The following is a 12,948-nucleotide window of genomic DNA, read 5'->3' on the forward strand; positions in this document are numbered from 1 at the left end:
TCAGTTACACTAAATAACTTGAGCGTAAGATTTCTTTAATCTGTTTGGTTAAATAGCAGTATCTTTGTTAGGAATGCTGATAGAATCCTCAGATGTGCTTGCTGTATTGTCAAAAGTTTCTTTAATTTTTACGGCATATGCAAAATCACGTCCATTAATTTCAATGCCATTTTACCACATAGCTTCTGTATTTTTCCATTTTTCTCTCTGACTTAAGGATTTTTTGGCTTTTATCTTCAACCTGTTGATTTATATTTCAGTGGATTATTGAAAATAACATGCAATAACTGCTCTTTGTTCCTCAGCCATAAATAGTTCTGGTCATGTGCTGTCTCTTATATTGAAATTATCTGGTGTATGGCACTGTAGCCTCTGTTGCTGTGATGTTAATAAGTTTATATTTTCACTTCATCTCATTGCAGAAAGGTAGAGTCACAAAGGGAGGTGTATTAAACTCAGAATTGAGTTGAAAATGGCATAACCAGTAGGAAATATGCAGCCCTAAAGAATTTAGTGAAATGTTTATTTCTGGCTGTAGCATGTGGAATGCTAGATAACAGTTCCGAGATGAAATTTTATTATAATTGCACAAAGTCTTCTTGCATCCAACTTAGTCTCCTTCTTTTAGGTTTTGAATCTTTCAGAAATAGTTATGGTCTCTGGTTTTGCTTATGTCAAAATAAATGAGATGGACATATCGTTTTTCTGAACTTCTGCATTCCCAATCTAATTCTTTTTTTTTATTTTTATGGTAAGTTTGAATTTATTTTCAAATGGGCTTTGTACTTTTAAATATTTTGGGCTGTGTTTGTCAGAACAATAGTGTTAATGTAAGTATGAACTTTTATTCTTTGTGGAAAATGAAGCGTGGAAAATAAAAAGTCTGAAAAATGTTTAAGTAAACCAGAAAGGGCTAAACTGGCTCTTACCCAATTTAGTATTGTAGGTGTGTTGGAGTCTGAAAAGGCAAATTAAAGGGTTTGAAAAAGAAACGAGTTAGGGCTGAATGAACAAAGTAAGCACAAGATTGTACAAGTGACTTCTCACAGGTTAGTAGGCAGCCAAGGCGGGGAAGCTGTGGAAGTGGCAGAAGGATGCTGTAGTGAAGGTTGCTAGGCTACTGCAAGGGAAGCACTTACGGAACAGTACTCAGCTATGCCGAGCATTTTTACTACCCAGCTGCTAAGTAATCTGTGTATAGTATTGCTGTTTTCCTGCCTACTGACTGGAAAGGGAAGTTTGAACTGCTGAGAAACATTGTCCCTTTGCAGGATGAAACTTGGCCATATGCCAGTTATTACCTTTTGCAAGACTGACTGTTTTTGGTTTCGGTCACATTGACTGACAAGGAATGTCAGGAATTCTACTGAACATGTTTGAAATGGAAGAGCAAACAATAGGTCTTTGATTCAAGTAGAAAACACTTGCATGAATTTAACATGTTCTGGTGGTGCTGACTGAGCTCTTGGTTTGTTTGTACTGTTTTGGCCTTCATTTCTTCTCCTCTGTGTCAAGAAGCTTACTGAAAATAGAATGTGAGTTCTCTTTTTTTCATCTGAGTTTGATGTCATTTTTGTAGTATTTGTAAGAGTAATTAAACTGTTCCAGTAAAAATTATTTCTTACAATTGCAAATGCATGGTCATCAGTTTTTCATCTGTAAGGGAAGGTAATTCTTCATCTGTTTTGTTTTTTTTTTTATTAATGGGTTCCCTGTAGTGTGTTTGAAACATGTAGTTTGTCATTTAACCTTTGATCTTTCTCCCAGGAGGTCATTTGAACAGAAAGTTAAAGTTAAGTTACTACAAGTGTCAGAGGAACTGAATATGGAATTAAAATTATGATATGTTAATAATGATTCCTTTGCATCTGTTATCTTTCTCCTTGTGATCTCTAACACGATAGCCCAGTTCTCTTTTCTTTTAACACTATTTTGTGAAGGTGCATTACAATTCTGCAAGTTCTGCTGGGTAAGCAGCAAGCCAGACGGTAAATATACACTGTTGAATGCAACAGTAGTAAAAGATAATTTACTCTTAAATATCCATGAAGGTGCAGGGGATATAATGTGACATGGATTTGATCCAAGTCCAGAGTTATATTGCCAGCTGGGGACTTCCCAGGCAAGGTAACTTCCCTGGTATTTAGTCTCCCTGCTTGTACTGATTTTGCGGCCCAGGGATTTCTCGAAGTTAAACCCACTTTTTTCTATATCCTCTTTATGATTTGTTTCTGTGAATTGGTATAGGTGATTTTAAATCTATGTAAAATAGTAGTATTCACATCGTATGCTGAGAATGCCAAAGTTACGCTACCTGTGTGTTTTGTGAATGACTGGCACGTGTTTGATTCTTATCTGCTAATTTTGATCAATGATGTCCGTTTCCTATGTTAAGAAACAGCGAACAGTTGTTACCTGTAGCTTTCTTCATTCCATAGGTGGTGGTGTAGGTTTTGTTCTCAGATATTTCTTTGCCTGAGGGAAGACTGCTTGTCTATTAACCTTCCCTTGTAGTTGAGGATATGCCGTTTTGAGCACCCTCTTGGTTTCTTTCTTCATGCCTCTTTCAGTTCTGTCATATACTTGGAGATAAGTAGGAGCCAGAATTGGGTGAAGTATTAAGGATGGATTTTCAACAGCGATATAACACGTCCCAGTTCGTTTTCTAAGTTTTCTGTAAGAATTCTTAACATTCGGGTTTGTTTTACTACTATTCTTATTACTTCAGAATCTCATTCCTAAGGGACTACCTTTTCCACAGCCTGTAATAATCTGTGGGATATTAGGATTCTGGGCTTACTTAAGTTTAGGTGCTTTACTTTACATCTCTCTACAGTGGATTTCTTGTGCTAGTTTAATATTTGCTCACATAGTTACATAAAGAACTATTGACACTGTAGGTATTTCTCATTTTTATTGCTTAGAACAGCTTAGAATGATCAAAACGCTTTTTCATGTTTATAAAAATAGTAATAATACTTTCACAACATTTAAAATATTCAGGTATCTATGCAGTACAAGTTGTATGTGATATTAATAACAGGACTGGATATTTTGGTTTTATTCTCATTTCATTAAATTACAAACTCAATCAATCTTTTGCAGTTTTATTGCTAGAGAAGATGGAACATGATGACATTTGTAATAAAACTCTGAAGATTACTGACTTTGGTCTGGCTAGAGAGTGGCACAGAACAACCAAAATGAGTGCAGCAGGGACTTACGCGTGGATGGCTCCAGAAGTTATCAAGTCCTCCATGTTTTCTAAAGGAAGTGATATTTGGAGGTAAGAAGTTTGTCTGCTGAAGGCTGCATTCAGTAGAACCATGTTGAGGTTTTGGAATGAAATTTTATTTGTTTTTTTGTTGTTGTTTCTTAGGTTATTGTCTCAGCATATGGCAAGTGTAGCTGTTCTAAGAAACATATTTATTTCTCAGCATCTAGTTCATTTGATCTACATTTAGTTATTTATGATGTTCAAATTGGGTGAGGGAGAAGGACAATAACAAATTATTATTTATTTTTTTTTAAGAAAATGAGATCTCATTAAGAGAAGCCTTTAAAATATCTGGAGCCTAAACATAAATAGCCGTATGTTCTTGATTATATTGATGTATGATTGATCTTTTGTTGGTATGTTTACTTTATATCAGGTATCTAAAAAGTCATATTCTGCATAAAGAAATGGAATCAGACAGTTATTACGTTTTATATCTGATAGATAAAAGTAAGCTGCAAATCAGAAGTTTGTCAAATGTTAAATCAGTGCTGTTTTTTAGGAATCTAGAATGTCATCACTTGTAGAAGTGAACATTGGGTTTAAGCTTTTATATTTATAGAGATTTCACGTCCAGTAGCTGGACTGAGGAGAGTTTGTTCAGCACAGCATTGTTTTAACTTTCTCTCTAATTTTAAAAACGAGGAACTCCCTATGTTAAATTTGTGAATTTCTTGTTAAAGACATATTGCATCATATAAATAATATGACTCTTAACACTGATGATATTTTTGAGTGGTATAGCGCAGGATACATGTATTGTAGAAAGGTAATTTAAACTCTAGTTTTAATTTAGTTCTGCTTTGGGAGTGAGGAAAAGCAGTGATTGCACAATAGGCTCTAAAAGCTGCTGTGCCTCACCCTGAAAAGTCTACTTTTCCTTTCTTTTTAAAAGTTTTCTTTCCGAAGGATCCAAGGTAGCTATTTGGGGAAGGAGGGAAGGACTTTAATCTGTTCTTTCATGCCGTCTTATGCATGTTTTGTGTTGTATGATTGTTAAATATGGTCCTATTTTGCTTAGATGCTTGATATTCTATAGCATGAAGTAATACTTTTGGTGTTCTCAGAATGATTTTGTATCTGCATTACTGTTTTGTGACACTCATTTATCTTGTGTCTGGAACTGATTTTCAGCGTTTTGTTTACATCAGTCTGAGTTGATGCCCAACTGAGAAACATCTTTGGCTTCATTCTTTTTTTCCATTCTTTCTTCCTTTATTCTATAAATTTTTTTCTTTTGCGGGGTGGAGGTTGGGTGTAGGCGTTTCCCTAATCAGCTGTATTCCATGCTTAATTACAGGTCCTGTCCAGTCTTGTTGCTGTGATTTTAGGTATCTGAGGGGTTATGCTTTGATGCAATTATTTTATATTCTGCTGCAACATTAGTTTACATTTTTGGAACCTACAGTATTTCTCTTCTTCGCCTTCTCTCCTGCACGCCTCTCTTGTAAAAATGTAAGTATTTAGCTCAATGATGGACATCTAACAGGAGAGGTTTTTATAGAAAGGCTGTGTTGTACAGTATAGTTTAGAACTTCTTGGCTTCTAAAGATTTTCTGCTTACTGCACTTGGATCTCTTCTGTTGCTTATCTTTACTCTTTCTTTAAAAGAAAAGCAAATAAAGAATACCCTGGTTATAGGAGTGGGTTTTTTTGTTTTAAATAGCATTCAGGTTACAAATTTATGAGTCTCTAAGACTACAACACAGCAGGTCAGTAAAGTTGTAAACTGTGTACGGAAACATGGGAGTATTTTTGTGCAGTGGCATCCAGGCTGCGGGTTCTCGGGTGTCATCCTAGATAGCAGAACTGGTGCTTTCCAGGCCCTGCATGTGTGTCCTGTTATTTCCCAAAGCAGTATTATAACTATCACATGTATTTGTCTTTGACATATGCTTCCAAATTCTCAAAACAAGAATTCTACTGTTTCAGCCCTACCCTTCCATCAATCATCACACGTTTCTTAGTGGTAGGTCAGTCTTATATTTGTGCCTGGAGCCTGAAAGTGCAAATATGGCTGCAGATTTCCAAGTGTTGATTGGTGGGATTCAGCAGTGGTCTTCACTGTAACATGTAGCTCCGTTGCACAAACTCTTAGCAAATCTAAGAAGCACTTACTGTACAGCAGAATTATCAGCTACTTTTGCCTGACACATTCAGATAATTCTGAAATTACTGATGTAGCAGCTCTTAATAACCTTTGCTTTATAAGATGGATTGTAGAGTAAAACAAACTTTGAGAACTTTAATTACCTTCATTTTGATCAGCTTTTAAAATATGTAAAAAGGAAGTTATTGCTGGAGTGAGATATATAACGTCTTAAACCACATTTGGCAGCTGGAGAATATTTTTGAAAGCGTATTAGTTTTTGTATAATTCAAGCATATTATGCTTGCAATTTTGGCCTTTTCCTGAAGACGGGAAAGGCGATGTCTCTTGCTCTTGTGAAAAATGCTGTTTCTTAAAAGCTCTGACTCTATACATAGGACAACTGTACATGGGCTGGTGATACTGCTGTAGTTGAGGGAGTTGATTAGTTTTTCTAGATAATGATAGATTAGTACATCCCAAAACCGCCAGCGTGGCAGGACTAAAATGTCTTTAAGGTTCCTCCTCACAGTTTTCTGTCCTCAGCGCTGGCTCTTGGTACTTGATATTAAGACTGGTTTCATTAAAAGAGACATTTTCAGGTTGTTGTTGTGTTGGTCTGTTTAAAGTTTTATAGCCATCCTCTTGGCACTGTTGAAAACTTAGGTTTAAAGGCTTGAATTGTAAATATAACTAAAGCTAATAATAAAAGATTATTTTTAGTTAAATTTATTTTTCTGCTTAACTTCAGAGTTCGTGCTAAAGTGAACTGAACAAGGGAGTTCATAGAATTAAGAACAATCTATGCTTGCTGAGAGAGCATGACATTATTTTTATGCTTTCTCAAAGCACACAGATGAGATAGATAGATAGTCCTCCATCATGCACAGAATGTATAGCAAGACTTGTACTCATTGTCAAAAGTACCACCGAGTTTAAACAAAATCAGAGTTCATTATTTTATTCTCATTTGAGTATACAAGCAAATGCAGACTTTAGATGGGAAGAATTTGGATGAAATTATTAAAAAGCCAGACTTTTTTTTTTTTCTCTGTTTTTAGAAATTGACTGCATTCCTCAGCTTTTGATTAACTTTTAACACTAATTCATTAGTTTTCTAGGGTTTTATGGTAGGTAGAACTTTGCAGGTAAACGGAATGTACATGAACAAAACACTGCTTATATTTGTGTTGATATTGCATGGTTTGCTGTTTTAATATTTTTTAAAGTGATGTTCTAAGGTCTTGTATAATGCTGAATGACTTTTTCTCACCCTCTCCTTAATAAGAATACTTAACTAGTGTGGTTCTTTTCTTGTCACTGCTGTAGTTGAAGTGGTATTTCTAGTACTAGGGGTTACATAGCCCTTACCTCCCCAATACTGAATGTGTTTCTCTTCAAGTAGATGAGTTCAATTTAGTCCTGCAAGACTTGCATGTAGTTTCTTCACACACTTGGAGAGAACGGCACAGAGCAATGCTTTGTGATCTGCTTTTTTTTCTTTTGACTGTTCACTTCGCTATTCAAAAGCAGCAATATGTTATCCTTTGTATCCTTGTTCTACAGATAGGGGTTCTCTATCCAGAAGTGAAGGGGAGGAACAGGACTGAACCCAGTCATAAAGTATACTTAGGCGTAGAATCTAAAAGGAGTAATTCCTGGGTCCACAGAAATGACTGTGAAAGCTATCCATTTCATTGGTGGGTGTAATAGGAGCTCTAAAGCAACAGCAGTGTGTGTTGTCCCAGCCCTTTCTGTACGTGCTTGGATCATTTGAGCGATCTAGGTGTTGGGAATACAGACCCAAAGAAGGTAACAGCAACGCTCAGCTCATCTAGAATGGAGAGCATAGCAGAAATTCTTATGATTCATGTTGCTGCCATAGGAATTCCCATGATTCTTGATTTCTGCACCTGATGCTGAGAAGAGATCTCTTCATGTCACCACCTTTAATTGGAGGCAAAACTGGTTGTTTTGTTTGGGGTTTGTTTTTTCTAGTTTGGAGAAATTAGTTGTGTGTGTGTGTAATAGTTTTTCAAGTTTGTTGCATCTTCTGTGGGAAATTAAAAATTAACAGGCCTTTATGTAACACACAAGAGATTAGAAATGCAAAAGTCCAAACAAAGCTGGGGCTTTTCTCATGGTTTTTATTACTATTATGTTTTTAAAAAACTGGTATGTACATCTAGGTAACTTATTGGGAAATCTTTTTTTCTTCATTTTGTTTGTCTGGGTTTTGGTGGAGAGAAAGTTGATTTCCTGTCCCTCAAATTTCTGATTGTGAGATTAACATGATGCTGATATTTCTATTAAAGTTACTTCATGCTACATTTTGAATTGGGGTGTGAGCCAGTCTTACAGTGGCATCTGGTTTTGTTACTCACTATTAGTGGAAAGGTGCAGGATAACTGAAGTAGAGCTGACTCTTAAAGACATTCACCCTTGACATTGGAAATCCTTGTGAATTTTCAGTGCATAGTTGAACAGAAACTTGTTCTTGTGTAAACAACGTGTCAATATTCAGAAAATAACTTTAAAAAATTTACCTTTTGTAGTTATGGAGTATTGCTGTGGGAACTGCTTACAGGAGAAGTTCCTTACCGTGGCATTGATGGCCTTGCTGTGGCTTATGGAGTTGCTGTCAATAAGCTGACTTTGCCCATTCCATCCACCTGCCCTGAACCATTTGCAAAACTAATGAAAGGTATCTATGTTATTTCTTCCTATATATTTAAATAGTTATATTTTGGAGGTGCATATCCCTGCCTGTAATAGTCATGGGGTGGCAAAATAAGCATCTCATTTCATGACGTGCTGTGTACGAAGTATTTTATTTTTCTTTACACAGCAATCTGGTACAGACAGTTGAGTGTGTTTCTGAAGAAGTCCTGTGGTATTACGGTTTACCACAAGTTTTTCAGTGGTGACACAGTACATCAGGTTTTACTGATTTTTTTTTAAATTCAGACTGCATTAATTTTCATAAACTACTGGATGTACAAAATCAGTACAAGATCAAGATTAAAATCCTTAGAGGAAGAATGACAAATGTCATTTTTTTCCTCTTTGCTTCTTCCCACACATCAAAAATGTTTTGTAAGTACCTTGGAGAGAAATAAACATTGCTTGCTAATGGCCATTTCCTTGTTTATTGAATTTCTTTACCTCTACTATGTATCCCTTCTGTGCAGTATGCTAGGTTTGCTACTTCAAATCATAAAGATAGAGATGAAAAAAATTAAGACTATTAGTACAAAACAGTCCTACGCATACAAGTAGGTAGATATCACTTCTGTAAATAGAAAAGGAACTAGGGAAGCCTTGTGGGTAAAGGGAATACCTTAGAAATTGAAGTACAGTATTTTTCAATAAATTCTGTGTATTATTAGTAACTGATGGGATTTTGATAAATTCTAGAATGCTGGGAGCAGGACCCTCATATCCGACCATCGTTTGCCTTAATTCTTGAACAGCTTACTGCCATTGAAGGGGCAGTAATGACTGAAATGCCTCAAGAATCTTTCCATTCCATGCAAGATGATTGGAAATTGGAAATTCAGCAGATATTCAATGAACTGAGGACCAAGGAAAAAGTAAGTTGATTTTTTTGCATGGCATTGAAGGACGGGTATGTGTGGGCGTTTATGTGATGCAGCAGTTCAGAACTTTTGAATTGTAACTTGACAATGTAATACTAGAAACCTGATTTGGTAGTGGAGATGTACTTGAGAGGATAAACTACTTGGAAGGGAGGACTTATTCTCTCATTATGATATTGTTAAATTAAGTTGCCTATACTTGGGGATGTGCTATTCTTAATTTCCATTAGCGTGTTTCTGGGCAGTAAGTTTAAGATAACTCAAACTATCTAGCAACAAGCTTACTTGACAGAAAGGGCTTAAATACTCTTTTTTTCTCAAATTTTAGACGATGTTGCTTTTTCACTTTCTTTCTTAACAAAAACAATAAACAGTTCTGTGTGCTGAAACTATAACCTGAGTTACTACAGTGGAAGTGAAATGTTAAGTTTGATATGAATGTTTTTGTAGTAAGTGAGGGTTATCATGTGAATGGATCCTTGAAGAAATAAAAGCAGTTGAAAAAGAATCATATCCACACTGGTGTCCCCAAGGAAAACTGATTGTAGATCTGTAAATTTACCATGTAGTCTCTTAAAATGTGTCATTTTTTTTTTTTTGAATATTTGAATGCATCACAACAAACAAGCCAGAGTTTATTTACCGCTTAGATAATCTTTATAACCATTGCAAATTTTCACCTGCTACTGAACATTCTCCTCAGTTGTGGCAAGGGAAAGCTTTTCATCCTGTTATGTGGCTGTATCTTGTGCCTTCTTTTCCAAAAATGGGATAGTGTTTTCATCCCTCTTCTTCATGAAAAGACTGATAATACCAATCTCTTTCAGTGCTGCAGTTTAGGAAGTTATCTTGACAAATATTAATAAGATTGATTGGGTCAAATTTATACTCATGAATCTGTTTCTCCTGTTTATTATCCAGATTCCTGTCACTGATCTTCCTTCCATATTCTTATATAATGACACATTTGTGCTAGATGAGCACTCAGTGTTAGTTCTCTGCCCTCTCTTTTAGTTAGTTCAACTAGTTTTTGATCACTCTGAGGGGTTAGATGTTCCTTTAGACGACTTAATAAAGATAGCAGTTGGAGTAGGCCAGATGTCCTCGAGTCTCTGCTAGAAGTGCTTCTAGTAGAAACAGGTTCCCTCTTTGCCAGTCTTTCTTGCAGTATAATTGTTGCCCTGTATATATTTGTTGCTTAAGTGGTAATATATGAGGAGGAAGAAAATTGAGATGCAGTGACTTGTGATGAAGTCTTTATATAAGACGTAGTCACTTAGCTTTTACAAAAGCAGAAACTTAAACTTTTGACTTGCAAGTCACTGTCAGTAGCTGTTGTCCCTTGCTATTTCTCATCAAGTATCACAAATGGCTGTTTGTGGGCTATTGGCTTGTGATGGGTGTGAAAGTACAGATCTACTGTGATATCAACATATGTTGTATCAGAATTTATTGATCACCAATAGGACTGTAGTACCATCAGTAATAATTTTACATACTTCTTATCTGTCTTTTTCTCCACCCTCTACTTTTCCCTCTTCCACTAAGTGTTGCCAGGGTAGTCTCTGCCCTGTCTGCAGTGGTCATACAATTTGCAAGAGCTGGGCTGTATGACTCTGTAGCTGTCAGATCTTTTCCTTTCTAGATGTATCATAGACTCTACAGAGAATAGACGCTTCCCTTTTGACTTGCCATGGGGTCACCAGCCTTTTTTTTTACTTGCCACAACCTGCCATAGGGCATGACTCTTTTCTGCCCCTCCAGCAACTTTTCAACCAACCATTTTCCCTTTTTCACTCTGAAAGCACCTCCATTCAGCTTTTTGTTTATTTTTTTTTTTTCTGGAGGCATTAGTCCAGTATAAGATTTCCTACTAAATCAAGTTACAATTAAATAAGTCAGAGCAAAGCTTTGGGAGAAGAGTCATGGTTTTGGTGTAAAAGTGAATTAAGCTTAATTAGGGAGGGGGGAAAAGATAAAATTAAATTTACTTCTCATATGCCAAAATAAATGCATCTCTGAAGGCATCTGCCCTAATTAGCTAAACTTGTTTAAGAATGTTTTCATATGTGCAGGCTTATTTAATTTGGCAAATTACCAATATTTCTGACAGGTACTAGGGAGAAATAAAATCTATGAAGTACTTACATAATAATATTAAGAATAAAGAAAAAAAACCCAACAAAACACCCTTCATGGAGCCTCATGCCCTGTAAAAGAACTTTTATAGCTGGAGGAATTTCCTCAAGGGCTTGCTGTAAATGGGCGATGGTGACGCCCACTCCAAGGGAAGATCACAATCTTTTGACAAACATTCTTGAGCAACTTATATATAGAATTCTTTCCTAGCTTCCTTATAGTGGGTGTTTTAATTGTAGACTGGTGTAGAAACATTGCATAACTAATTGCGTTAAGTCTGGTTTTAATTAGTTTATTTGGAAAAGAGTAAATACTTGTTTCCTCACTGAGAGAGTATTATATTTTCTAGACTGCCTTTTCAATATGCACCCTCAATTTTTGTCTAGTTTACTGAGTTTTATGGAACCTGGATTTGAGGACAAGATACAGATAATCAACAGTATTGATTGATAATCAACTGTATCAATACAGTAACAAGTATCTTTTGTATTTAACCTCTAAAGTATCTTTATTCTAAATTTGAATTCATGCAGCTTCTGCTTGCAGCCCTCGTTTTAGGTTGTCCAGTTTTGACTGGACAGGAGGAGGAGGAAAATTAGAATTGGCAGCAATCTCTAAATTAAGTGATTAAATACCTTTACAAAACAAAATAAAACAAAAACAACCCCAAAACCTTACTTGCTGTAATGAAGACACTCCTTTGAATTCTCAGGAGGCAGAATTGCTTTTTGTGAAACTATGCATGTTAAGCAGAGTGGATTTTAGAAAAAAATAATTTTTCTTAAAATAGTGTTGAAACAAGTTCACTTACACTTAGCAAACCATATGAATTTTGTCAATAGTTTCAATTAAATTTGAAAATAAGATAAGCAGTGTGTATACGCTGTAGTTGTAAAGGATAAGCAAATACCTTTCCGAGAAACAGGTACTTGTCACTGAACTAGATTCAGTGCTAACCTGTCTTTTGATATCCATAGTCGTTTTGGCAAGAACAGAGAGAGGTTTTTTTCCCCTCATTTGAAAACACCAAAGTAATATAGTTCAAGAACTATTTCATTCAAGAGAAAGCAGGAGTTATAAAGAGCAGAAAATGTGGGTTGTTTGCTTCCACTGTATGCAATAAGGAATTGTGCTGACGTAAAACATTAGTGGATACTGATGTGCAAAAGTAGGCAGTATGCTTTGAAAAAGACCAAAACAAATGACACCACAATTATAAGAGTCCACAGTGACAAAATGAAGGAATTTTAAATAGGAATAAGATTCTTACATATCCAGAACTTTTTGCATACTTTATTTCAAATTCTCGTTGTCTATTTTGAATTTAATTTCAGTTTGTATCCAGGTAGTAGTTACATAGTGATGTGTAAAAATGAAAAAGATTACATAATGAGAAACATACTATATCAGTCATCTTAGCTTCTCCTTTTCCTGTAGTCTCTTTCATTAGCAGTGCTGATTGCAACAGGTTAGGGGAAGCCTGTCTCATCTATAATATGCCCCATACTGCGTAGGGAAGTATATTTAAATTTCAGCTACATTTTAACAGATTTTGGAAGCTCAAGACCCAGACAGTTTTAAGACAGTAGATTTACAGCTGTTTAGCCTTAGGAATTCATTTACCCTGAAAAATTAACTAGCTTCCTCAATAATGCTTTTCCTTCTCCGAAATAGAAAAGAATAAAGGGAAATGAACAACTATTCTGTGAGATTGATGGATGGTGAGTCTATGTGGTGTAATTCAGTGGTTAGTATCTGTTTGATGTTACACAGATAGCTGCTGGATTTTAATTAAGAAACAGCTGTCTTCTGTCTTATGACTTGATTTATCCTATTACACTAAC

At 35.7% G+C, this 12,948-nt stretch overlaps 1 protein-coding gene across 1 annotated transcript in view; it reads left to right on the top strand.

Annotated features, from left to right (window-relative positions):
• MAP3K21 (mitogen-activated protein kinase kinase kinase 21) overlaps positions 1-12,948 on the top strand; it is a 42,235-nt gene that overhangs the window by 15,811 nt on the left and 13,476 nt on the right. Inside the window, exons 2-4 of the mRNA XM_069852328.1 lie at positions 3,106-3,286; positions 7,922-8,070; positions 8,784-8,959. Coding sequence (XP_069708429.1) covers positions 3,106-3,286; positions 7,922-8,070; positions 8,784-8,959 — 506 coding nt within the window. The remainder of the gene's footprint in view (positions 1-3,105; positions 3,287-7,921; positions 8,071-8,783; positions 8,960-12,948) is intronic.

The sequence above is a fragment of the Phaenicophaeus curvirostris genome, chromosome 2 (assembly GCF_032191515.1).
Source record: "Phaenicophaeus curvirostris isolate KB17595 chromosome 2, BPBGC_Pcur_1.0, whole genome shotgun sequence".
In the NCBI taxonomy this organism is placed as follows: Eukaryota; Metazoa; Chordata; class Aves; order Cuculiformes; family Cuculidae; genus Phaenicophaeus; species Phaenicophaeus curvirostris.